This window comes from Gallus gallus, chromosome 8 (genome assembly GCF_016699485.2).
Source record: "Gallus gallus isolate bGalGal1 chromosome 8, bGalGal1.mat.broiler.GRCg7b, whole genome shotgun sequence".
Lineage (NCBI taxonomy): Eukaryota > Metazoa > Chordata > Aves > Galliformes > Phasianidae > Gallus > Gallus gallus.
In genome coordinates this window covers 28,255,695-28,283,393 of record NC_052539.1, presented here as the reverse complement: position 1 = coordinate 28,283,393, position 27,699 = coordinate 28,255,695, and the positions used below count along the sequence as shown (strand labels likewise).

The 27,699-nt window shown below is 44.6% G+C and overlaps 2 protein-coding genes across 15 annotated transcripts in view; one reads left to right on the top strand and one right to left on the bottom strand.

Annotated features, from left to right (window-relative positions):
* Positions 1-11,918, bottom strand: part of MIER1 (MIER1 transcriptional regulator) — a 31,675-nt gene extending 19,757 nt beyond the window's left edge. For 5 of the 14 annotated variants that reach the window (XM_040704693.2, XM_040704694.2, XM_015291033.4 and 2 more), the window contains exon 1: positions 10,236-10,885. In XM_040704693.2, the coding sequence (XP_040560627.1) occupies positions 10,236-10,295 (60 nt within the window). In that variant the 5' untranslated portion in view covers positions 10,296-10,885. Of the gene's footprint in view, positions 1-354; positions 10,150-10,235; positions 10,886-11,318; positions 11,393-11,521 lie in introns of those variants that run through there. The other 9 variants (XM_040704695.2, XM_015291035.4, NM_001031292.2 and 6 more) reach the window with 4 other exon arrangements.
* Positions 11,919-12,013: 95 nt separating this feature from the next.
* On the top strand, positions 12,014-27,557 carry WDR78 (WD repeat domain 78). The gene is made up of 17 exons (XM_426670.8): positions 12,014-12,061; positions 12,436-12,568; positions 13,790-13,908; positions 15,844-15,953; positions 16,137-16,293; positions 16,960-17,099; positions 17,837-17,983; positions 18,355-18,543; positions 19,408-19,658; positions 20,739-20,825; positions 22,143-22,294; positions 22,885-23,042; positions 23,234-23,355; positions 24,051-24,149; positions 24,820-25,046; positions 25,604-25,757; positions 26,696-27,557. The coding sequence occupies exons 1-17, from the start codon at positions 12,027-12,029 to the stop codon at positions 26,738-26,740; spliced, it is 2,325 nt and encodes a 774-aa protein (XP_426670.6). The 5' UTR covers positions 12,014-12,026; the 3' UTR covers positions 26,741-27,557.
* The last annotated feature ends 142 nt before the right edge of the window (positions 27,558-27,699 follow it).

Below are 27,699 nucleotides of genomic sequence, written 5' to 3'. Positions count from 1 at the left end.
TCCCAAGTATGACTGTAACAAACCGAAGCAAATCACTGACTACAAAACAAGCACAAGTTCTGAAACACAGAAAAACACTTATTTTCACAACAACCTTCATGTACAGCCATCCTTAGGCTCCCATGTTTGGTAACCCTACGTTTATCACCAGAACACTCATCATTCTGCCACAAAATCCCACTGTCCCTTGCTTATAGGTCTGCCAATCCTTACCCTCCTGGGCTCAGATTTGCATGTCAGACATGCAAACCTCGTTTGGTTTGAAAATGCACGCAAATGGTTCAGGAACACGCTGACTGGAGTGGTTTTGCAAAGCCAGAAAGACTGACTTCTGACTCCAGCAAGCCACAGTACCTCCTTCTCCACTGCCTTTCGGAAACTGAGATTCTGCTTGGGATCAAGGATGTTGTTATTATCTTACATAACGCACAATGCTGTCTTCAGGGAAAACTGCCTGCATTTGGCCAAGAAATAATTTGGAAAACTTTGATTAGTGCATTCATGATACATACTTGTACATATACATAATTCTATAGCTAGACTGCAGCCCTGCTAAAAGTGCACCAAGATTATCTTAGAAAAATATCCAGTGCATGGCATTACTAGCATAGGCTGAGCTGCCACTGGGTACCAAAAGCAGCCCACAATGACCAGCTCCTCTCCGGTATGTGCCGTTTGTCTGATGAAGGTGCACGCCTGGAGGATGGCAGTACAACACGGACTGCTGCCCCAGAACCAACCATCTGAACTCCAAGCTGCCCTGAGACGAGGGCAGGAAAGCAGAAGTGATCTGGAAATACAAGAAGGGAAAAAGCCTATCTTGTGACTGATGATGAAACATTATTCCAGAAGTGCCTCTGCCCTCACAGAACAGAGAGCAGGATTTAGCCTCCTAGAAAGCCCTTAAAAAATCTACTCGAAGGGATAAACCATGTTACTTAGTAAATAATAAATTCTGCAAATGGCATCTAAAAACTGTTCTTTCTGCCCGGCTATTAGAATGAGTCATTCTTAGAAGGCTCTTACACAAGCTAACGCTCCTGAAGACAAAATAAAACCTCTGTCCAACATTCAAGCCATATTTATTAATGGCCAGTATCCTCCTTACCTAGCACTAGTCTCTGGCTAAGGAGAAATAATGCTCTGCTCTCCTCCCCAGCTGGCTGCTGATGGGCTTTCCATAGGGCTCTCAGCTGGGAGAGAGTGGGGGCACTTGTAGGGGGCTAGCAGCAGAGCAGGGCTCCTGAGGGAAGTATAGCACTCACTGTGAATTTGGGATGGCAGACGTTCAAGCAAACAGACCACAGTATGGTGAAGTGTCTGAAGCACTGCCCCGAAGGGCAAGAGCCCCAGCCCCAGCAGCACTGCTAGGCTTTTGTCCATCAAGAACTTGACACCACCCCAAAGGACCTGCATGATTTACCTATGTGTGCAGGTGCATACGTATTTACATGACTTGTATGTGCATTTTATATACCCTATACGTATGTATATATAAGAAGCTGGAACAAGCTGGAGCTTGTTGTTTCAATCATGAGAAGGGAGAGCTCAGGGGAATCCTATCCATGTGCACAGACATCTGACAGGAGGACGTGCAGGAGATAAAGCCAGCCTCTTCCCAGCAGCACCCAATAGCAGGACAAGAGTCAATGGATACAAACCGAAATACAGTAAAAAGATCTTTTCCCTATCTTTCAAGCGTGATGACACGTGGGCACACATTGCCCAAGAGATTGTGCAGCCTGCATCCTGGGGATGCCCATACCCTGACCACGTACAGCCCTGGGCACCCAGCTCTTGTAGACCCAGCTTTGCCTTGCCTGCCTCCACAATCCTGCAGCTAAAAATGCTCCAATATGTATTGCAATGGGGCTTACCGTAATGAAATCCTTTTGTGATGAGAGTGAACATGAAACCATAGCAAGACAAAAAGGCATCTAATAAAAGTCAGGCCAGCTTTCAAAGTTCCATTTTCTGAAATAGTGTGGCAATAGCTCAGGAAAGCCACCAGCCTTCCCAGCAGGCTGAAATACTTCCAATGCAATCACCTCCTGCACAGCTTCCAAAGCACTGCTAAAATACTGCAATGCCTCCGGAGCTCAGAACAACCCCGTGCCTTTTCAACAACTCCAAAACATATATCCAGTGCAACCCTAGTCTGAAAATATGAACACCAAAATAGAAAATCTGCAAAAGTCTAATGAACTCCAGAACATCACATTCACTTCAGACTACCTTGCAAGACGGACACATCCCTGGGAAGGTTCTAGTTCATTTTTGCTACAAACTTCATGGGCAAATTTCAGGAGAACAGCCTCTGGGTCTCTATTCCTTTCTGCTAAGCTTTGCCTACCAGATCCACTCAGTATGTCCCAGTTTGTGGATTATCATCTCTGCATTTCATACATTCTACTGTGAGTGATGCGCTGTCTATCATTTCCTGCCTTCTATTTCTAGCTAGATGCAGTTTCATGTTACATCTCTTTTATATTATTGGCCAGCTGCTGCCAAAAGTAGTAGTCTGACCTCTTCCCACCACTCCATGTGCCTCTGCCACTTGTGTCATCAGGTCCAGCAACTGGAAAGCTACTGCATGTGCTGCTTCAGCAAACCAATCTTAGAGAAAAATAGCACTAGTGTTCCAACCTATTTGTGAGCCAAACTCTCACTGTGGGCCTCTGCAGTTGTGGACATGCTGCAAGGCTTGATGCTGGGCTCTAGGAGGAGAAGGATGGGTGGTGGGAGACCAGGAGCATCCCTTTCCATCTGCTAACACTACAACTAAGGTGAAAGCATCCTCTGATGAAAGAGCTGTTCCAAGACAATGATTGCAACTCTTGACTGCTCAGCCGTCATTTCCTCTCCTCCAAGCAATCGTGACTGTGGCCAGGGCACAACAGATGGCTTTGAGGGCATTTGCTTATGAAAATTTCTTGGCAGTAGTTAAAGATCATATTGCTGCGTTGGTATCATTGCATCCCAAGTCCTAAGTTATGGTATGTCAATATAACAGTAATTCCTGTGAAAAAAGGATAGCACTATATGCTTCAGTGGCTTTTCCTTTTCTGTTGCAGCAATTCGCAGAGAAGCACAAAGCACTTTTTTGCCTCAAGGGCATTCACAGAAACAAAGAACTGCTACTTAGAAAAAAGATAACAGGCCAGTAGAGAAAAAAAACTATGGGATTCTGACAATATATGGGCGACGTGCAAACTATTCTATGCATAGCACCACCAAAAAAGGTAACAGCAAACAGACCACGGGTTCAAATGAATGAAAAAATATTCACAGAGAGTCCTGCTGCATGGTCACAGCATAGCTGAGCACATTTGTTCATGCTCCAGCTGAGCCACTTGAAGGAAACACTAATTCTGAGATATGAAGAAAATGTACCTCACGGTAAAGGTAAAAGAAAAGGCATTAAACAAAACATCAGGCTTGAGTGGCACTAGAAGAATCTGTCACTGTTTTTATTGGATGTGTATTTTTAGGAATCTAAGGAAAGACATGTGGACTAGGTGCTTTCAGAGGGTGAATAACACTTGCAGCAACAACTGAGCCAAAAAAATCACGTCAAATACATTCGTCAGTGTACGGCTATAATAAATGGAAGTGAAGTTGGCCAGTCTCTTTCAGACATCTTTGGACTGGCAAGCAACGAACCTAAGATAGGCACCACAGATAAAACATACTTAGTGGGTCTACAGCTTGTTACTCTGACAACAAAAACTCACTGGGCTTTGGGAGGTCTGTGTTGCTATGATTTGCGATAGAAGTTAAGTGGCAGAAATAAAACTGAACTGACATCACGATAGATTTATTTAGTGCAGAAAGGTGTTTGCATTTTTGGTTTTGCACAGCTTATTTTTAAACCCACTACTTCAGAAGTTGCAGCATTGGTTCGATTCCATTCTGCACGTTGGCAGAGATCTTCGTGCCTTATTCCATGGCTTCGTAGCTGCTTGGACTGGAACATGATGCCCCAAAAGCAAAAGTTGTTGAAATAGTGCACTGAGTCTTCTCTTTACATTTCTCCTACAGCCTACAAAGGAGCACCTGAAGAGAACTGAAAGGACTCTACACAATTTCACTTCTATCTACAATACTGCTGTTGTAATTAACATCTTCCGTGCTGCTTAATATAATTGACATATAATGAAACATCTTAAAACTCAGTATCTAGCCCCTTCCAGACAATGGCAAATAGATATTCCATTCAAATTTACTCAGTTATGTTTAAGAGCTCTCTAAACGTTAACTAAAATATTTAAAAGCTAAAATTAAATTTACATTGATGGGAATAAACATGACAAATTATCAAGTAGATGCCCAAGCCTTTTCAACCATACGACAGGGAAATACTGAAGCTAATTTCTGGGTTACAGTGGATTGCTTTAACTACATCTGAGGCACTGGAAACTTCAGTATCAACTGGGAACTAAACCTTAAAACACAGCAGTATTCCCTGTTACATAACACAAGAAATGAAGCATGAGCAGCTGGTGGAGAGTACACGTAACTACTCAGTAGACATGTATGTGCTTCAACATCATTTCAACATCACTAAAGCTACATTTCCCTAAGCAGACTAATTAAAAGTAAACTGCTGATCTGAAATGAGTAATAGGCACTCCATTCTTAGAGGATTTATTCTCCGAACACAGGTAAACAGTTACATGAATAATATTTAAAGACTGCACAGAAAACCGAAGTTCTGAATACTCATGGTTTAGACAGCAACTTGGTGGTACATCTTACTGTTCAAATCACCTCACAACATCAGCTACAAAGCCTGCGAGACCCATGCAGAAGCTGTGAGGTCTTACCAGCCGACGCGGCAGCCATGTGAAGAGCTCTCTGCAAGCTAAGCCAAGTGATGGCCTGGAGAAAATGACAGGTTAAAATGGCAAAGAATAACCCTTTCTCAAGGCTTGGGTCCCTTTGCAGAAGTAGGCATCTCAGTGGAAGGCTGACAGTTCCATCCTGTCCCTCTCTACCTGCGCACCAAAAGAACCCGTGCATGTGCAAACGGTTTGTCTTGTTTTCACCTCAGGAATAAAACAATAATGTATTGAACAGAAGGAAAAACACCCATCCATGCTGCCCCTCATTTAATGGTTTTACATGTAAGTATTTTTACAGCCAAAACCATAATGATATCCAAGCCCTTCTGCACATGAAATGGAAGCCTTTATACATATGAGGAATTTGTTTTTGTTTTTAATTTGGCTGCTAAATGACAAAGTTCTTGCATTGCCAGAACATAAGATGAATTGCAGTGTTTCAGTTCAGACTGCACACAGATACCCCTGCACCTGGAACTACCTTAGCAAAGATCCCCTGACCTGGCTGCTCCCTTCCAAGCCTTGGCTCTATTTAGAGGCAATAAAGATGACCTTTCCTTCAAGACCAGCCAAGCACTGGATACAGTTTGTTTCTGTTTATTGGCACTTCATTTAAAAAAAACATCAAAAAACCCTCCGTTTTTCTGGAGAAACAGAATATTATAAACATGAGTGATATTTCTTAAGCAGAAAGATAATTCAGCTGCGCTGCTAACAAAAGCGAGAGCTGTTACTTAAAAAAAATAAATGAATTTTTAAAGCAGTGATTGAAGAGAAACACAGAAGGCTGAAAGGTGTCAGCTGACGATGCTCCCTGAGGCGACAGAGCTTCCTCCAGCCAGCTATCTGCTTCACCCTTCTGTCAAATGTTATCACACTACAGCAGAAGCAAAGCAAAGATGCAACTGGAGTGAATCTGTACTAACAGGCGAGTTCCAGAGCTACGCCATTGCGCTTCCCTTCCTGCCACAGCTGCCTGCAGCAAGAGGAAGCAGCACCTTATACGTGCACCTTGAGACTGTCAGGGCAGTGCTGATCACCCCAAGATCTCCTAGAGGAGCTAACCGCCCTGCCAGCCTCAGCAGTCACAGGTGAGCACAGCACAGACCTCCGTGAGAAGCACCAAAGAGCAGATTTTCCTACGTTTTTCATGGCTCTGAGCCAAAAGGAGAGAGCAAGCTTTAGGGTAGTGAAAGCAGGTTCCATCTGATGGCCCACGACTGTGCTGCTGCTGGATCAGCTGCTGAACTCGCATTCAAATGACCTATGCTTGCAATGAGGTGGGTGCTGTAAGGGGTATAGCAGGAGAACAGCAGGCAGAGGGGAACAACAAGACATCATGCTCACTGCAACTCCAGCAGGAGATCTTCTCTCCTCAAGGAGTATTACAAACCATGAGCACAGCAGTTCCTCAGAACACCACCCCTGTCTTATCTAAAGCACACATTTTCTATTGGTCCTAACAACTTATTAGTCACATCCATTACGAAGTACAGCAGCAGCCTCAACTTGTTGCAATACCCTGAAGTTTCTCATGAAGAGAAACTGGAAGCCCACGGAGCCATCACATCCTGCAATAGCAGTTCAGAGAAACCAGACACCACCACAGGCCAAGCTCCGCAAGAAAACAATTTTGTGCACAATTTGTGACATGAATGGATTAACATTGAAATAATAATGCAGACTGGGGCTGCTGGCCAGGAAAAAGCACAAAATGAAACCAAACTTTTCAACAATTCCACTATTTACCTAAAATCCCTACATTGCATTAGAAAGAACTCAAGCAGGAAACCCACAAGCAGCAGTATTCTATCATACATGCACAAAAATCCACAAAATTCTTCCATTATGACAGGAAAAAAAAAAAAACATTTTTCCAATTCTAGAAATGAAGAACACTAAATGCTATTGTTTTCTCTTCAATAGCTTGTAAGAAAAGCAGAGAGAATACAACCAGTGAGTGTAACCAACTGCTTGGACATGACAGGCTTACCAGGGATGCCAGAATGGAACCCTCAGCTCTGCGCTGGGTTCTGATACCTCTGTGAGTTACTCTGCCAAAATTGCTCCAAAGGAAGACATACAAACAGTATCGGTCTGATCTACACATCTAATGAGAGTGAACAAAAGTACTGCTCACTACGATGGATTGATGCAAATCATCAATTTTAATCAGCAGGAAACCTCACTTTAACCTGTTTTGACCTTATTTTGTATCCAAGCATCACTCAAAAGCTCTGTCCCAACTGTCAGAACACCTCAACTTGGAATCTCATCAGCAATCATGCTAACTTTACTGCTGCTTCCTCCAGGGGAGGCTATACTCACCCATATTATTTTAAAGCAATAGCATAGCTTAATAAAAATGGAAAGCTTAAGGACATGAAAAAATGTTATTAGAACACATATTTCTTAAGCACTATCTCTGCACTTGTTTCAAGATGCATAGGAAAACTAGGATTCTGATTCACAAAGAAGTTTAAAAATCTTCAACTTACGGAAGAACAGCAGACAGGAGAAAAATCTTGCCAGCTATTACAGATTTAAAGAGGGGTTATTAAAGCACTTCCACACAACATTAATAAACTGATTTTCTGACCAAGCTTCCAGAAATGCAAACAACACTGGAATGCATTCAAAGAAGTCACCAGAACTCAGTTCAACTGTCCACTGATTCTGGAAGAGAGCTGGTCCTGTTCCTCTCCCATACAGCTCCTGCTTCTTCCCATCCTTGGCCAAGACCCTAGGAAGCCCATTCAAGCTGTTAACCACCCAGAAACAGCAAAGTTTAAGCTTTTTATTCCAGCAGCCAGCAAGCAGAATCATCCCACCACAGGGCAAGGAACACCACTATCCTGGTGCAAAGGATGCCAACAGGACTGCATTTCCTAGTGCAAGCGAGCATCCAGAACTGCTCAAGTCAAGCACACTGCCCAAGGAGAAGCTGAACCAACCTCATGGCTCGTCATTTTTGGAAGGGGGAAGACACCACTCCCTTACCAATCCCCAAGTCTGGTTCTGCCATCCCAGCTCCAGTGGCCCCTGGATCTCTGCATTAGCTGATGCCACCAGCTGCCCTACAGGAAGCATTTCATTCCTCCTCAGCTACAAGCTGAGCCAGCCCACAGCACAGCTCAGGGAGCACCCATCTATGCAGAAGCAGCAGGAGAGCAGAGCCATCCCTTTCTGACAGCTGCTTGACTGCCCAGCTGCTGTCGTGTCCATCCTCTCCCACCCACATACAGAAACCCAAACAAAGCTGTGCCAGTCTGGCTCAAGGATTTGTACCCCCAACTTGCCCATCCCATCCCGATCAAACACAAGCATCCTCTTTCCTGTGCAGGCCTGGTACTTCTCTTACTTTCCAGTGATTTAGGGGGGTGGGGAAAAAAAAACCACACACAAAAAAATGCCTCAAACCAAGAAAGTCCTCTGCATTTACCCCCAATTGTGCCTGTAGCAACCTGACTGGAACAAGCTATTACAGAGCAAAACAACAAAAAAACAGGAGTTCAGCACTTCTGGAAATCATAGCAGGTATTTAGCTTTGTAACCTGCCATCAGATAGCCTGACCCCATCTCCTTGAGTTTTTGCAATCAGAAGATCTCATTCTCACATTTTATTCAAACATTATAATGGATAAACAAACGACAACAAAGAAGCATTCTTTCAACTACTAATCACGCTTTTAAGTCAAAATCTTCTCCTCTCAATAGATATTAAAATTCTTATAGTAGGGAAAAAAATTACATCTCACCATTCACTCCACCACAAAGACTAAATAAGCTGCTTAAAGCACAATTCTGTAATATACACAAAGCCTGAGCTGATCTTAAGTTAGAGATGCTTTCTTTCTGACTACGCCTTGAACAATCTTCTAATATTTTGGAGCATTAGCACTCAAACCCACCACACGAGCATGCTTTGAAGTGGAACAAAACCCTAAAACAGGTTATTAATCCCAAATCTAAACCCTGTATAATATACATTCAAACTACTTTTTCCCCTCTGTCTGTCCTGCATTCAAATCAATACATTTCTACAAAAGTGAAACAGGCTTCTTTGTTAATTTAGTTTCACTTTCTGGACTCACTGACTCACTAAGCAGGCTCAGAGCTCCTGTCTGAAGAACTTCCCCGTCAATTTCAGGAAGCTCCATCCTTATTACTGTTATCGTGCAGCTCCTCCAGGCACTGCTATGCTAAGGAGACTTCATCCCACCCCCTACAGAAGTCACGAGCTGCACTAAGGGCTATCATATTCAGCACACTGCTCCTAGCTTAAATCATGGAGATTTTTTTATTCCCAATTTTCATTGGCTTCCATATCTAGAAGGCAGTGCAGGCATAAAGCTGTTTGCACAAACAGTTCAGTGGATGCAAACAAATATCAGCCAAGCCCGTGTCGCTGCTGCCACCTCTGAGCTTGTCCCACAGGTGGATCGAGGCTTCCAGAGCCTCTTTGTGCTGCTCCTGCCCCGTACTCAGAGATAAAGCAGCCCCGACGCAACAAAGAACTCATCAGAGCTTTTCTTCAAAATACTGAGGAGGGGAAAAAAATATATCCTCTTCCTTTCTTAGTAAAATATCAAAAGCCAACAAGTAACAAAAGCCTTTCCCTTTGGAACAACATCCATAAAGTGAAAAAAACAATGCCTGTCTGCCCTCCATACCCCATGGCTTTATTGCTCTCTGGAGCACACATCCCCTACAACTCTCAGCCCCGTTCCTGCTGCAACGTCAATAGAAGTACGTGACTGTACCAAATAGGAAGTAGTGCAGCTCTGACTGTGGCTCCCAGCAACATGGCGAGCCTTGGCTCTCACAGAACAGAGCTCTGGGGGTATTTCACAATAACACTGGGCTAAATTAACAAAACTTATCAGCAGCTGGCGAAACTTGCGACCAAAACCCTGAACTGTGCGTTGCCCCAATCCCTGTGTCTGGCTTCATGGAGCCAGGAGTTAGCAGCCTCATTGTCTCAGGGCTCAGACCTGTGATTCTCTGCCTCTCAAGATGCAGAAGAGAAACAACTCTATTAACTTGTAAAGACAGCTTATGTTGTTACATTTAGTAACAACAGCAGGAGGTAATGCTACATTATAGCTGAAAAAAATACTACCAACTAAGAATTCACATACATTCGGAAATTTCAAGTGAACAGGGAAGAATCATCACCTACGGGATATTTTAACACAGATTCCTCTCCCCCACAAGTATAGCTGGAAGAAATGCCCATCCTGGGAAGAATCTGTTTACAGCATACCTTCCAAGTAAGCATTTCTAATTTGTTTGTCAACACTATTCAAGCAGCAAATTACCTTAAAATTGAGATCTTAGGATAATTCACAGGAAACTTGACAGAACATCAACTCAGCTACCCTAACTCACCTCCTGGGACATCAAAGCGCTGCTCTTCCCAATCCCACCGTGATGGACAAACGTGCACATCAGTCATCCCGCACGGACCCCGCAAAGGGCTCAGGGAGCCTTCTGTCATTCCCTGCGCTTCCCCCACAGCCCTCCTTCCCCCTCCAGAGAAAGGTCGCCCCCCTCGAAAGGGCCAGCAGCCCCCCCTTTGTCCTGATGTCTCCAAAACGATAATTAACGAAAACAAATGCCCCTTCCATCCTCCAGCAACGGTGCCGCGCGCGATGCCCGGGAGAAAAGATTTTCTGTGCGCTGGGACAGGCGGGGACCCCCCCGCCCCGCCGCGCTGCTCTGTCCCCCCCGGCCCGGCCCGGCTCCGACCCCCCCGGGACAGCCTAACGCGGGCGGTGACCGCCTCCCGGGGCGGCCCCGGGGCGGGAGGCGCCGCTCGCTCCCAGCTCCCCCCTCCCCGCCGCCGAGGCGGGCCGGGCCGCGCGGGGCTCGGCTGCGGGTGCCGGGCTCGGTGCGTCGCGGCCTGCTCCCGGCCCCACAAGTAACTTGCGGGACGCTCCGCCCGGCCGCGGCCCCGCGCAACAAGTTCCCGGGCCGGCCCCCGCCCCTCCGCCGCCGAGCTCTCACCTCCGCCATGTTCGCTGCGCGGAAGGGAAGGCGGGGGCCGGGCCGGGGAGGGGTCACATCGCCGCCGCGGCGGAGGAGGAAGCGGCGGCGGAGGGTCGCGGGCTGCGCGGCGGCGGGGAGCGGCGGGAGGGCGGGGCGAGGGCGGGGCCGGGCGGCGCGCCGCGCGTTGCGTCACCGCGCACGGGCCGCGGAGGGGAGGGGCCGGGGGAGGCGGGGGGAGTCGCACGCGCGCGCGCTCAGCCTGTCAATCACAGCGCAGGTTCCGCCCCCCTCCTCTAGGCCCCGCCCCCTCGGCCCGTCCTGTCAGCGCCGCGCCCTCACGGCCGCGGAACGCTGCGGCGGAGCGGTGCGAAAAGGAGCCAGGTCCTTTCGGTCAGCGGAACCGCTCGGTGCCGCTCATGGGGCCCAAACGGTCCGCGTCTCGCTCCGGATCGAGCAAATCGCGCTCCCGCCGGCGTTACTCACGTTGGGGCGCGAAAGGCGTCGTCCCACCGCGGTCCTGGGGAGCAGCGCTGTGCGCGACGCTGCGGTGGTCCTACCTACGTAAAGGGAAACAAAACACAAAACACGTCCGGTCCTAATGCTGCTGCCCCTAAAGCCATCCCCGTGCGCGGGTGCAGCTCTGCCCCACAGGGCCGCGCAAGGGCGCAGAGGCTGCGGGTACGAACCCCGGCGTCACTGCCACTGACAGACGCGGGGATGCTGCATTCTGGCTCGACACTTCGGGAAAGGCCCCGCGGGGCGATGCTAAGAGCACCCACACGTGCAGCTTCGCTGACTGAAAGCCCCACAAACCCCGGCCCCGGCCCCGGCCCCGGCCCCGCTCCCCGCCTCAGGGGCGGAGGGAGCCGCCGCCTCCCCGGGCCGCCGAGAACCTTTGTGCTTCAGTGACAAAGCGGGGACCGGCGCTGCCGCGGCCCTGCCGGCGGGGAGGAGCCCCGGGGCGGGCAGGGGGCGGCCCGTAGGCCCAGCCCCGCCGGGCACGGAGAGAACCCCGGGGACGGGCGGGCCGCGGCGCGGCTCTCTCTCCTCAGGCCGGGTGGGCGCGAGGAGAGCGGGAGAGAGGGGACCTATCAGCGGCACCGTCCTTGGCAGCCAATCGCCGCGCCGCGTCTTTGGGGCGCGTTGCCATGGTTACCGCGCGACGCGCTGCCCCCTCCGAGCAGCGCCGCCATGCCGGGCACGGGCGGAGCGCGGCGGTTCTCCGTGTGAGTGCGCGGCCGCGACCCCCCCCGGAGGAGCAGCGGAGACTCGTTCGGGAAATCTCAGGACGGGTCTCAGCTGCTCCTCGGTTCCCGTTTGGTATTACAGCCCCAGACAGCAGCATAACGCCTTTGACATTTCTGCTTTACCGTAGTTTTCCCCAGCCCTGTCCACCTCGCTCCTCCTTACCACTGAGAAAGCCTCCTTAGAAGCCAAGTGGAGATCTTCCTGAAGGAATTACATTATTCCTTTACTGTTTCATATCCCGTTACTATACCATCCTGAACGGTTTAAACGAAAATTAAAGAATAGGTAATTTTGTTCATCGTATTCTGTTGTTGACTGTATTTTGTGATTTGAAACCACTTCTGGTTTTCAGAGCGAGACAGAGATTGAGGGCCACCTTTGGCAGCCGAAAGCAGGTGTACATCGAAGGCAGCAGCCACGTCCCCACCTCCACCGGCACAGCTGTGCAGAAGGCGGCCCAGGAGCACAGGCAGCGCGATGTGAGGGTGAGAGGCTGCGGGCGTTGGTACCAGAGCACCTCCCATGGGAGTTCCTGTGGAGCCTAAAAGCAGTGAGGGTTGGAGGGGGAGAGGGAAGAGGAAAGCAAAGACACGGCTGGAGCTGAAGAGTTGTGGAGAAAGGAAAGGATCCAAGAGCTTAGCCCAGTCTGAAATGACAACTATAGTATCACACAGCCGTTTGAGCTGGGAGGTGCCTTTAAAGGCCATCTGGTCCCACTTCTCTGCCATGAATGGGGACACCCACAGCTTGAGCATCAGTGCCCAAAACTGATCTGCAAGAATAAAAACAAAGCAGTTAGGCACACTTGTTTCTCCATGGTTTAAAAACCCACAGACTAACACGGTTTGCCTTGGTTTGCTATGTTTAAAAACTTTTTATTAGTGGTGGGTTTTTTTTTTCTGTTTTCTGGGGGTGAACTCCTGTCTTGAGAGCCTTCCAGAAGTCAGTGAGATAAGCCAACCATACCTTCCACTTGAATTAACAGAAACACAATTTTAAAGCAAGTTATTTGAAAAGAAGTGTCCAGACACAGTATAACGTTCTTTTTCACAAGTCAGTATGTGTTCATTTGAAGGTAAGCAGTTTAAAGTAACAGTGCTCCTAATTTGAGAACTACTTGCTTTCAAATCTATACGAGATGTTGGCTGTAGCATTTATATGCCTTTACCTGAAAAACAGAAGATTCTCATAACATTATCTGAGAGTTCTGTTTAAAGACCGTACTGAATTTCTTAGAGTAAAATGATATTTTGAGCAGTATCATACAAAAAAGACACATTGCAGTTTCTCTAGTTGCTTTTGCTGTACTAATTTGGCACAAATTACAATGAGGCACTCTTGGTAGTCATAGGATAAATAAGTCAGGGAAGACAACAGGGACAGACATAAATTTTCTCAGATATTTTGCATCATTTCTGTAAAGACAGCTCCAAGGAAGACCCAAGCGCAGATGAGAGTCTTTTCAAGGCTGAATCCTAAAGGGAAAGTGGGGATCAACCCCTCTTTGTTCACACTGGTGGTGTATATTAGGCACCATTTGCACAACAGGGTTTCCTGTTCTGTCAAGGAGGGTGAATACCTCTGTGTCCTGCCTGGATCGGGGTCTTCTTTTTGTTCAAGATAAGACAAAATGTTGCGTGTGTCATGACTGCCTTTTGCTTTGAGAAGACAGTGACGTTGCTCTTATTATTTAAATATTTCTTCAGGTTTTTGATGACGAAGGAAAGGATGTGACACCCCATCCACTCTTCCATCCAGATCCAATAACTGCTGCATCCAAACAAAGCAAGCTCCTGGCACTGAGCGATTACTCGGGAGCCACAGGGTCAGTTTTTCTCCCTTTCTCCATACATTAGTCATTAGGAGAGGATGATAGTTTTGTAGCCCCACGCTCAAGGTTAGTCCATTAATTGCTGTCTCTTAACTCATATCTCACAGACACCTATCCTGCAGCAGTCACACATCTGCTCTGCAGAGAGAACAAGAGGTGGAATAATGATGCAGTGCTAATACTGTGTTGCTAAAATATACACATTTACCTGTCATAGTCATCCTTTGAAATTTGAGGCATAGTAACAAACAGAACAGGTGGAATTTATCATTACTTGTGACTGAGACTGATTCTGTGCTTTCAGCTACTTGCTGAAATGCTAATACGTGCAGTTGAAAGCACACCGCACCACACGCTGCTGTAAGATTTCTCACTGTGTTCAAATTCTCCTTCCTAATGCATATTTTTCTGTGTAATACTGTGTAACACTGCAGAATGGACCATTTTCAGCGATGGTCACAGAACAGAAATGCAGACAACCACTCTACAGATTTTGTAAGGGTTAGGCCTGCAAACACGTGTTTGGCTCTGGGTATAGAGAAATGCTCTGGAAACATAAGGTCTGGTTTCACTGACAAGTTACAGATCCGTTTTACACTATTTTGCCTGTCAGTGATACTTCTGAAGTATCAACAACCCTGTTTTAAAACCCCGATTTTGTCAGTTCAGATATTCAAAATACTGCTAGCATAATTAGAATTCTCTCTTTTAAATTAATTTAAGTAACTCACCTCTGTGTACACATATGCATCTATTTCAAAACTCTTGAGTTACAGCTGCTAAACTACATGTTTCATTACTTATTGGAGCCAAATCTTCAGTACAGAGGGAATAGACAAGGTTTATCTTCTGGGTAACAATTCAGGTAATTTATGTGAAAGAAGGTAAAAAACAATTTGTTTAAAAATGAAAAACAGTGAATGACATTGCTTTATCAGATGGTGTGTACACAGTCACATTTAATGGAGAGAAGATGCTATGTATTTACTCACGCAAACTAAAAAGACAAGTCAAGTCAGCACTGGAAAAATCCCACAAGCTAAACAAAAAGAAGTATTATTCATTCTTTCCTTTGGCAAAGTTAATGCCATTGCAATTTTTGAGCAAAATTGACTGCTCTTTGAAAGCACTTTTTGTCATGCTCCCTAAGGTGGCTTATCATGAGGGATAATCCTAGAGTCAGGGATATTGAGCAGGGGCCAATATACACAAAAAATGGCTTAAAAATAGATGGTAAATTAAAAAAGACATCCTTTTTGGAGATGGGCTCTCATTTAAAAGATAGAATGAAGTGGTTTTACCTTAGGATTAAACACAAGTCGTAAGAATGTCACATCAAATGCCCCTTGTATAATTATAATTGCTCACACTCAGCTTTTGAGGAAGAGAAATCTGCTTTAAAAACCTCCCAACTCTACATCAGATTTGAGTTTTTACTTCTGGTTATCATCATGGCCATCCCATCTGTGAACATTATCTGTATTTTTTAACAAGCTGATCCCTTGAAATCAGTTTTGTGTGCATTTCAAAGATGTTTCAGCACATGCAAAGCCCCAAAGGATCTTAATTCCAGTGGAGAACTGTGCTCTCTGTATGTATGTATTATCACTCAGCAGGTAACCAACATGTCACATTATTGTATGTTAAGAGTGAATCTGAGAGCTCAGCAGCCTCTTTTCCATCAGCTATTTAATGCCTCAGGATATGCTGTTGGATGAATTCTTCCTTTTTAAGTCTTTTTCCATCCTTTTCATTATTTTCTTTGCAAAGCCTTCTATGACTTCTTTTACAAGGCAAGCATTCCTGTACATGCTATCACAAAGTCCTCTGTGGTTTATCCTGATAACAACACTGCTGTTTTTGTAGCATTTTGCTAACTGAAGTCTGGACTCTCACATACCATTTCAGCTTATTTCTTTGTTATTGAAGGACATCAGAAAGCAGCAGAATTTCTAAATCAACCATGTCAATACCAGAGTCCATGCTAGATGGAACAGCAGAACCTGACTCTCTACAAGACACAGCTGTTAGCTTACCTGGTAAGGAACACACACTGTACAATTGTAGATTTAAACTGTTCTTTGGAGCACTGAGATTTGTGAGACACCCAGGGCCTCACAAGTTTTGGCTCCTGCTTATAATGGTGCCTCCAGGATTAATTTGCCTTCTTTTGAAGTGAGAGCAGAAGAAGTCTCGCTTGTTAACCTCCTATAACTTGTCAGATGTACAGGTGAGGCAAGAGGAGATAAAAGAACAACTGACAGAAGAAGACTTAGACAAGAGAGTGGATATTTATCTCACAGAGACAGAAACTCTCCGGATGTTGGACTTGCCACCTGTTGTGGTGTCTGTAGAATCAGAAGATGCTGCAAGAGTTCTGTATGTATACTTGTAATAGCATACATGCATATACTATGCTCAGCAAACCTAATTTCTCCTGACCACAGGGACTCTAACAGGCAGCTCACAGATGGGTTCGGTGTTTTGACTGCTCCAGTTTGCCACTCATTTTTGTCTGAATCCATACTGGGCTGTATGGGAATGGACAGTGACTCCTCCCGAGTGCAGAAAACTGCTAGTGGATTAAGGCCTGGTATAATCCATATCTGCTGTCAGGATATTAAAACTCAGAGAGTACAAAAAGCCTCACTGTCCCCACTGACCATTCCTACAGTCCTGAGTGCTGGATGAAATGGAAACCTACTAATTCCTTTTTGTCTTTTGGATGCGCTGCCCTTCATTTCTAAGTGATGAGAGCCACATATTTCTGAACCAAATTCCACCAAAGACCAAAAGTAGTTGGAGTGGGGATTTTTACTACAGCCCCTCTCTGCTTTTCTGTGCTAGAACAGCATCGCAAGGTGAGAAGCAGCTGCTGAAAGATGATATGTGGAATGAAACAAAATCTCCAAACACACAAAAAAACCCCAAGCAGTAAACATATGACATGGAGCATAGTTTTCTGCTCAACTTGTGGTAACATAATTTGAGAAGCTGAATGCAAATGTTTTTCAGAAAGTCAATTACACATATTTTCTTTTCAAGGGAGCGTAATAAGATTTATGTTGACATTTGCAAAAACAGACCTGGTAACGATCGCTTTGTAGAGAAAATGATGCAAACCATTAATGGAGCTGCAAAGAACAAGGAAGTACAATGTGACAAAATCATCATGGAGGATAAAGGTAAGCTCTGACCATATAGGAACTATATAGGAAAGAGTATTAAATAAAAGCAGTCTCCCATTTACAACACAGTTCCCTTGCCAGTTGGGTTTTGTGACATTTTGTTTATACCACGCTCTTGAAATATAAAAGGATATAGTTTCCCTTTTTTCTCCCCTAACTTTTCAGTGACATGGGTTTCTATTTCTATTTGCCATAATGCAAAGAAGAGAACCTTTGTTCTAACATTTAAAATCCTGAGGAAAGCAGAAAGTTGTGGAAGCCTCCTGGTAAAATGCAACTTTACAAAATGTTCAAGCTCAAGGCTCTAAGACTATCATAGAGGAATATCAAGGTTTTGGATATGGGTACTGAGATTAGCCTCACTATGGATACGTTTATGTGGGAGGCCAAAGAAAACAATGGGGAATGCTATTCCAAACATTTCTGTGTTCTTTACTAGAAAACAAGTGGAAAAGAAGGCAATATATCAAAAGGAGAAGTAAAATAAATATTATCTGGTCTGAAAACTTATCTTCCCCTTTAGTGTGCCTTCAGCACTGGCAGGGCTCGTTCCAACCCACGTTTGAAGAGCCAGTCACACACAGACAAGGCTGCTATCTGACTCTCAGTTTTGAAGCTCCTCTGCCAAACAGTTGGGTGTATGGCATAAAGAGTAAATCTTTGCTCAGCTGCAGTTCTTGATAACAACACACAGACACAAGGGGCTTACATAATATGGTGTAACTCATTTCTAGGGATAGTGGTCACTACGTGTGACTTGTACGATAACACATCACAAGTAGAACCTACCTCAAAAGCAGAAGGCAGCAGAGCCCCTGCTGAGAAGAGGAGCACCTCTGTTATGACTAAAGACCGGGCTACATCTGCAGCTGCTGAGAGAGGTAACATTTTTCTGGGAGGTTTACATTTCTTTAGCTTTTTCATCCTTCTAAATGGTGCATAGCATACATTTTCATAACTGATCTTCAACAAAGACAGAAAGTACCAAAATTTGATGATACTAAGTTACATTGGACAGTAGAAGCAAGACATAAATTGTGCAAAGAATCCAGAAGTATCATACTGAATATTTGAACAATGAAAAAAAAAACACTAAAGCAAGAAAAAGGTAATAGTGGAAGTATTTTTTTGATGATGATAGATTTTGCTATACTTTTTTTCAGGGGGAGGAAGAGACACCTTATCCCTTTGACTTTTATGTGCATAATAGTATCATGTTAAAACCATATTTTCTGATCTCACCTGTTGTCAGGCAGCATAACTTCTATGACCATTTTGGAAAGTGCTGGTCTTGCCAGGGTCCATGAGGAGAAATGCCACACAGAAGCTACGTTAAGATCAGAAAACTTTCAGCAGAATGTATTTTTCATGGAGAGGATTCTGATGGAGAATATTTTCCAACACAAACTCGCAGCTTATCGACAGTTTCCTGTCCTTATCGGTAAGTTTCTTACCAGCAACCCCATTTTCATCACAAGGCTTTGTATGCTATGGAGAATCAAAGAAATATATATCTCACTGAAGGTCTTCACAGATGACCAGCCATTTGAGAAATAGACAAAAGAGTTTATGAGACATTAACCTGAATGGGGCAGCTTTATACTCTCTGTAACAGATATCCCTACAATACTTGGTTATACAGATATATATATCTGGATATACAGATATCCCACCAATACTTGGTGGAAGAACTGAATTCATGAATTCTGAGCTGGCTCATTTCCCTTATTGCAGCAAACTGAGACCTCAAAATATCAGTCAGAATTATTTCCTGGCAGCTCAGATACAGATTCATTCAGCTATTTCTCCCACCATTTATTATTATCATTATTATTATTATTTTGCATTGTAATGCCTTATATTTTTTTAAGTAATTGACCTAGATAGAAAGTAGACAGAAATTTTACTCTCTTTGGTGTCTAACAAAGTGCAGTCACTGAAGTCTGTAAGAGGCATTACCTGGGCCCAAGAGCTAAGTAGTACTGTACCTTTTACAGGACTTTCAATATATACATAATCAATCTGAAGAAATCAGACTGCTTTCACTGTTTCATATCTTTCCATGGCATAGAGAGTTGTGAAGGAACTTGAAATGCCTTGAACATAACTGGTATCTTCTCTGTCCCTACTGCCACCTTAGCCACTATTTTAGTAGCAAAGGTATCTTAATTGCTCAATTCTTTCATCTATTTTTTTTCCCTGCAAGATATTTGCTGAAAGTGCAAATTTTTCTTCTGATGTGAACAACTGGAGTTAACTAAATGAAGTGGTACTACTCAGATTCTACCCTACTTATGCATTTTAGATCCTCTTGTCACATTGGGGGCTGGCAGCACATTAGCTGCTATAGAAGAAGCTGAGCAGGAAGAGCATGACAGGGAAAAGATGGATAAGAAAGAGCAGAAGGGAACGCTTACTGACCCATCAATTCTGTCAGAGCTAAATAAAGCCTCAGAAGAAATGGTACCTCCCAGTTTGGAACAACTGTGGTCCTATAGGTGTGATTTAACTCACCAGCACAATGTGAGCAGCATGGCTTGGAGCAAAGTAAACCTGGTGAGCTAACAAATGACTTTTTCTAAGCTGTTTGTAAAATGTCTACATAATTTTCAGTGTAAATGAACTCCTGATTTTACTATATACATTTTTGCACACATCCCTGGTCAGATTGGTTATGTTTGCATCACACCACTTGTATTTCATCCTTTCATGTAACAGTATTGCTGCCTTATTCCTCAGGCTGGGCAGCCGCACTAGGTTTTTGCTACAAACGTATCACAACAGCTTTAATTGGTCCCCCATACATCACAGGTGGTAGCCTGACCAACAGGATTAAGAGAATAAACCTTGTCTGTATGGGAAGCTGAAATGGAAACTTTTTCCAACAGAGCTCTCTTATGGCTGCTACAGAAATAATGTGCAGAAGAAAGGTAAAAAGCGGGGAATGATGAGAAGCATAAATCCACTATGACTGCTCCACAAGAAGAAAGAGAAAATAATGACTGTGTCATAAGGTTAATGCACCATCTAAGGGTCTGGTGTAGAGTTGGACACCCTTATATACTGAAGCCTTGGAATTTTAGAGCAAACAAATACCTGCTTTTTAAGTGTTAGCTTCACCAACTGATTGGTTCATGTAGGAAAAAATAATTGAATGGAGCTGAAGACTGAAGTCTTGCTGCTGTTTCTTTACTCTTCCTTATGGAAAAGAGTGAATTAAATTTATTAGATCCTATCATCAGCAGCTGAAAGGTAGGAGTTTGAGGTGACCATTGAAGCACCTTCTATAGCTAACACTGGGAAAGAGGAGTGCAATTGCTGCAACATATCCTATTAAAGACTGCACATTTAAGGTCACAAAATGCTGTGTATTCATCTTTAGTAAGGGATATTTTTAAAAAGGCCTTAGGGAGGGAAAAGGGCAGCAAACAACTGATAGTGACTACCAATACTCTTTTTGTTCAACCAGTTTCCACTTCTCTAGAAATTCTGTTCTTATGTTAGGTTCTACTTGGGTAGAACATGAGCACACTTCCAAGCTTTGCATTCAGAGCCACTGCTAGCAGAAAGTTGCCTTTTAAAAATATACTGAACATGAAGTTAAACTGTGATCTGTCTGTTAATCTGTGGTTTTAGGATCTTTTAGCTGTTGGTTATGGAGCGTTTGACTTTAAAGAACAGAAGGAAGGCTTGGCATGCTGCTGGTCGCTGAAGAACCCAATGGTAACAGAAGCAATGATTTTGCCTTCTTTCTTCTTCTGTGCATTCATCTGCTGTGCTGTTTCTGCTTCATCCATTTCCCCTTTAAAAAATACAAAGACCAAAACCAAAGAACTGGCAAGTAAAGCTGAATTTGGGAACCCAAAACACACCATTCTGGAAAACTGATTTTGACTGCAGTGCCTAGCTGTGTGCCTGTAGGATGGGGTTTGGTTCCTGTGCCTGTCAGCCCTCTCAGCTAACAGTGCCAACAGAGGTGCTGGAGGCTCTGTAACATGGGTGCCTGTTTGCATAAACTGCCCTCATTGTGTGTAGGCCACCAAACAGCTAACAGATGGTTGCAGCTCTTGGGTAATACCAGTCTATTTCAGGCAAGTTAACAGTGCAGCCCTCTACATCCCATTTTCAACCCCTAGAGTGACCTACCCAAGATTGTAAATCAGATTCATTACTATTATGGGTAGATCCAGGTTTGCAGACCTTTCTGCAAAGATTTTTGTAGTAGACTGGGAAAGCCTCAAGGACAACAAGTGCAAAAAAAAAAAAAAATCAATTTACTTTTTGCTTTTCTAAACATATACACCACTTGTTCAGTGCTTGTAAATTCTGATTACAATACATCTGTATTTTAAATTTAAGGATTATCCTTTCCAATCCATTTTCTGTTGTACAACAAAATCCTACAAAATCAGAGCAAATAAAAAAGCAAATGAAACATTTAATGTTGTCCTCAAGTGCCTACACTGAGGGAGTAAGAGCTGGTGCACACACTGAAACACAGTTCTTTGCAAACCAACACTTCTCTATCTCCCTTCTCAGGAGTTCAGTGACTTAAAGGGTTTCACGTTACAACAGAGCAGAATCAATTCTTTGGTAATATGGAAAAACAACATGTTTGCCTAAAGCAATTAAATTGTATCTTCAGCTAAATTACTGTAATTAGCAAGGCACTTGCCTTCCAAGGGCAAGACAGAAAACAACTGGAGGAACTTTCCAAAACACCGCTATACTCCTATCACGGAATCTTAGAGAACTTGATTTTTAGTTAGTTGGTTGGGAATAGGCTCATCTAACTTACTTTACAGTGCCATATTGCTGCATAAGCCTCATTTTTTTCCCCCTAACTTTATCAGTTGGAGGAAGAAACAATGGACTGAATCACTCAGAACATAGCCTCCAATTTCTGTGCAGAGGCACCCACTCTGGCCACCAGCACTTGTGTTTTCCAGCACTACCTAGCAGTTCAGTATCCCACATTGAGAAGACCAATGTAAATTAAGAAACTAACCGAAAATGTTCTTGTGTTTCTCTACTGGTCAGTGGCCAGAGCGTATTTTCCAGTGTGAGCATGGTGTTACTGCACTGGATTTTTCTATGGCAACCCCAAACCTTTTAGCTGTTGGGATGTACAATGGTACCATCGTGGTCTACGACGTACAGAGTTCTGACTCCACTACGGTTTTCCACAGTAGGTAAGGTTACAATATGCTGTCATCTCCCACCTCGGTCATGTCTTAGCTTCTCAGTTGTGAATATCCATTATTTGTTTTTTGCTGTGTGACTAATACAGGTTGCCCAAGGAGGCTGTGGATGCCCCATCCCTGCAGGCATTCAAGGCCAGGCTGGATGTGGCTCTGGGCAGCCTGGGCTGGTGGTTGGTGACCCTGCACACAGCAGGGGGTTGGAACTGATGAGCACTGTGGTGCTTTTCAACCCAGGCCATGCTGTGATTCAATGACAATAGCACTCACTAAAGGCTTGTGAATGCTCATGGATGTTGCATAGTTTTTTATTTCCAACTTTTGTCATTATTTTCTAGTTCTGGCTAGAAATTCCTTTATAAACACTCAGAACTGAATATAAAACATGTTTGGTAAAATAAATATGTCCTAATGTAAAGAGAACGTTAGGAAATATGTACATTTCTATGTTTTTATGAAAAGCTGAATAGCATTTGTCATAATCCTTATCACTCAGTACAAAACAGGAAATCAGTTATTTTTCAGAAGTACTGTCTTGACCTTGTTGATATGTGGTTTATCTTTGCATTTTTTTCTGCCAGGGAATGTTCAGCTAAACATACAGGTCCTGTATGGCAACTGAAGTGGGTGGAGTGGGATATAGGCACAAGAGAAGGTAACAAGAGGGAGAGATTAATCTCTATCTCAGCAGATGGCCGAATAACCCAGTGGTTTATACAGGAGGGACTAGGTTGCATTGGTAAGCATTTCCCCTGCACAAAGCTAATACCTGACATTACAATTACTTCTTTTATTTATTTCATGTGATGATCTTTATACATAGTTATCATATACAAAACATTTAAGAGCTGTTGAGCATTCAATTGAAACATATGACGGTGCTATGAATAACTCATATCTGTCTGACAAAACCTCTTGCTAATTGCACAGATCTGATGAAAATAAAGCGGGCAAGAAGCAAGAGGAAAAACTTACCAGGTGAGAAAGAAAGGAAAAACGAAGCTATGATATCCCAGTGGGCAGCTGGGATGTGCTTCGACTTCCATCCGAAGGTAGGCTCACAAAGTCCACCCTGGCTGAAGTGCTATCCATAGAAACCGTGCTGCAGAGGTCAGAGCCTCCTCTGGAGCTGCCTTAACATGCACTGGTCTGGGATTTGGAGCTGGTATTTAAAGGCAACTAAGTTTTGAAACAAATTGCTCCTTAACCAGTAACAGTTTGATCCAAAAGGGATGGTAGAGAAACATCCGTGTATGTGAACAGCTATGTTGTTTCAGTCACATTACTCACGTTTGCTTTGGGCCAGATCCTGGGGCAGCTTTCCTCTGTGTTGGTCAAACCTGGTAGAATTCAGCTGTTGAACATCTCCTGAGTCTAGGACTCCGATGTCTGTGCCTCTCCTAATAATCCAGATGATTTATTCTAATTGCCCAGAGTGCATTTGAAGAACTCATGCATTCATCCACGTGAGTCACAAAAAGAACAAGAGTTTCAGGAATCACAAATTGCAGCCTCTGTTCTGTACAGGTGGAGAACACACATAGGAAATGTGGTTCTGGCACCGCTGGACACACTGCATATCCATCTCTGCAACACACACACAGGCAGCCCAAACCACAGCATCCTGGCACCTCCACCTGAGCCCTCCAGAGTACCACCAATGCCCAAACTCACACAGCTCTTTACATACTTTTGTAGAAGTGAGAGGTGGGTTAATCCAGCTTAGGTTATTTTACCTTTATTTCAGGACACTTACCTTTATCTTGCTGGAACAGAAGACGGTCTTATTCACAAGTGTTCTCGTTCATGCAATAAGCAGTTTCTAAAGACATACAGAGGACATAAGGTGAGTGATACACAGAAAAAGTAATGACAGCAGAAACAGCATCCAATTAACTTCACCAATTTAATGGTTTCTTTTATTTCCTAAACAAAACACTTGCAACAAAAGAAACCTAAACTTCTTTTCTTACATTAGGAATGAGTTCCCATAGCAAAAAGCATCATCTACTTACAAGATTACTTTCTACATTAGAAGCTTTTTCTTTTTTTTAAGTAATGTATTAAAGCTTCTAGTATAAACTGTTTTAAAGCTTTAGTTCTGGCATTATTTAAAGAGAACAACCAGTAATCTGATTGTCCTGGAAACCAGAGTTAAATAGCTTTATCTCTGGGGGGGTGAGGGGGCTGGGGAGGGGAGGTAGCAGAACTGCAATAGCACAGCACCTCCCTTTTTTGCAAGCCTGTGCTCCATCCAAGAAGCCGTCCTTTCAGCATCAGCTCAGGGAGGGACAGTGAGCCGAATGCTTTCTTCCTGTCCTGCCTCACCACATTGGTTGCATTCTAATTTCCTATGGGTGCCTGTAAAACAATGCTGGTTTTGCTGCTGAGGTCAAAGGACAGTTGGGGATTTCCGTGAAAGGTCGGTGGGCAGAGAGCACTCTTAAAATCCATCTCACGAGGCTGTAGCTCCAGGCTAACACCAAGTTCTGTTTTGTTTCTTCCCAAACACCAAGGGCCCTGTGTACAAAGTCGCTTGGAATCCGTTCACCACTGACACGTTCCTGAGCTGCTCTGTGGACTGGAGTGTTATTTTATGGCACCAGAACTCACAGACACCCATTTTAACTTTCAGTTCCACCACTACTGTTGTTCATGACATTATGTGGTCTCCAAAATCAGCCTTCATGTTTGCTGCAGCTAGTGAAAGCAGAGTGGAAATTTGGGACCTTAGCATCAGCATGTAAGTAATTAATTTTCTCAAAGAAGGTTCTTAAATAATAGATTTGAAAGCACGGAAGCTAAACATTTTTGCTTAATCAGTATTGTCATCAGATCACACAACTCCGTGTCATTTGCTTGCTTAACTATCGATACAAGCATTACACTTTCCAATACTCATTACTCCTTGTTAACCCACGGCCTGGTACTGCTGCCAGTTTGGACTGTTTATTAATAATGACTGCATAAAGAAAGCAGTGGAGCAGGAAGCCCACTGAGCCCCGTGGCAGCACAAAGCAATTTAGTCATATTATAACAATATTAAAGCACACCCCCAATATCAGGCAACAGGACAGATTTTAGGCAACCAGAATATCTGGTTAGTTCCGGCTGGGATTTTTGTTCTGATAGAAAAACAACGCCCTGCCTCATTTATTGCTTTTGGAGCTGATCTAGAGAATAAAATGAAAAATACATGACACTTTCAAGCCTGTATTACCCCCGGACTTTAAGCAAGAGTACGCTCCAGGCAAATGCAATTTTACCTGTATCATCACTCACACATGCACTGGCTTGCAGCTTGGACCCTGTGATCACTCGCTTTGCCAACCCAGAAGCAAAATTCACATCTGTACTCTTTGCTAAGAACACCGACTGCCTTCTGGTGGGAGACAGCAGAGGAGAAGTCAGCGTGTTTGAGCTGCAGAACCTGGCTGCTTCCAGCAGCACTGAGGTACGACTCCCTGGGAAGAGGTGGTGGTCCTCAAAGCCTGCACATCTGGTACCCCTCCAGACAGGGGCTGCTGTTACAGACCTTAGTTGAAAATGTAGCTAGTAGGCATCATCAGGCACAAGTAGGTGACCAGATTAAAAACTGACGTGATTTCTGCTCTTCTGTATGCCACACTGATAGAAACTTCACGAACCAGAAGGAACAGGTCAGCCAACTCCAAACTTCAGGTTTCAGCTGACTGCACACTCAGAGGCTCCCCACATCTGCAGCTGGGAGGGCACAGGGCCAGGGTGGGAGGCACAGCCCCACATAAACGCAAGGGCAGCCAACCGGCAGGATGCCATTCCCTGCTGGAGAGGTAGGAGCGACATGCCCTCTCCTGGCCACCAACACAGTAGCCTCAGCTCAGCGGTGTCAGCAAACCCACCGGCGTTGTGGCCCTGTGTTACCCTCAGAAGCCACTACTAGCTCTCTTGAGTTGCCATCTGGGGCAGGAGAGGAAAAAGTAAAAGGCATCTCTCTCCATTTCACTGCATTTCATCCAGGTTCTTTACCTGTCCTACCACTGCAAAACACCGTGTCAGCAGCAGTGTTGAAGCTGACTGAAATCAGCTGTGAACCCCCTGTGTCTGCCTTTACTCCCACCAATCAATGGCAAGCATAAATCAGTGCTAATTTGCACCAAAGCTCCACTGGGCCTCCCCTGTGTGGTCCATTGCACAGAGCTGTGATGCCACCCTGGGTAGTGGAAAAGCAGGTCGATCCCCCCTACAGCATCTACGTGTGCATGAGCTGGGGCCCCAAATGAAGTTCTGGAGCCTAATGAACTTGGCCCTTTCAGCTTTGCCTTCCTGGACTGGCACTCCCAGTTTGTAAAATGGGGCCTGTACTTCTTAGCATCCCTTCTGAGTTTCTTTTTCTCACCTCTTGTTTTACAGGTTGATGCCCTGCGTGGTGCAATCGGTCCCGCTCTATTTCCATGATAGCACTTCTCACCTGGTAAACAGCAGGAAAGATTTTTCTAGCATTATCATGAACTGTTCAGTGCTTTTAATTTGTTAGCATTTACATTTGAAACCGAACTGGTTAGAAATATCTTTTACATGCTTCAGGTTTTCTGCAGGAAGTCCCCCTTGTTGGATGACCAGTCTGTCACACCAGTGCACGGATGAGGTCAGAGAAAGGCCCCATTAAAGGCTTTTCTCCTTGGGTTACTCAAAAAAGCAGAAGCGCCCCAAATCCCCTCCTTTATAGGCCACTCCATCAGGAACCAGAATGTGCCCTAAATCCATCTTAAGTCCTGGAATACGGCTGTTTGGCATCCATATCTCCCCTTGTGAAATTATACAGCAAATGAACGGGCTTCTCATCAGGTCCTTCTTGTCTGCCCTCCCATGAACTACAACCGAGGCTGAAAGCTGAGCTTTGGAAGGCACGGAGTGCTCCTGCCACCTGCAGACTGCCCCAGCCAGGGAGAATTAGGGACCAGCTTTTTCAACCTGACAAATTTGAACGCCACAATTTAAATGGACTTCTGCAGCTCTAGAGGGCAGATCTCTGCTTTAGAGACCTCTCCACTGAAAGACACGGGTAGGGTGAGGACATAACCCGCAGCTCTTCTAAGTTACAGCCGCAGAAGAGAGGTCCCCCATCATGGGAGCTCTGTGCAGTGCTCTGCCCGTCAGCAGACACAGGCAATAGCTGCTCCTGGAAGCACTGTAGCTAGACATATATTTTATATGCACGGAACATCCAGGCTTTCTCATTAGGCTCACAATAAATGCCCAACGTTTAAACACACGACTGAAGTTACAGATCATTTGGGATGCATTACCACGCGCTTCCCTCTGCATTCTGAGCATTTTACAACCAACATCCAAGCTTACCTCGGGCATAAAACGAATCTGTGCATTTCAGACAGACATCCATTAAGGTGAATCAC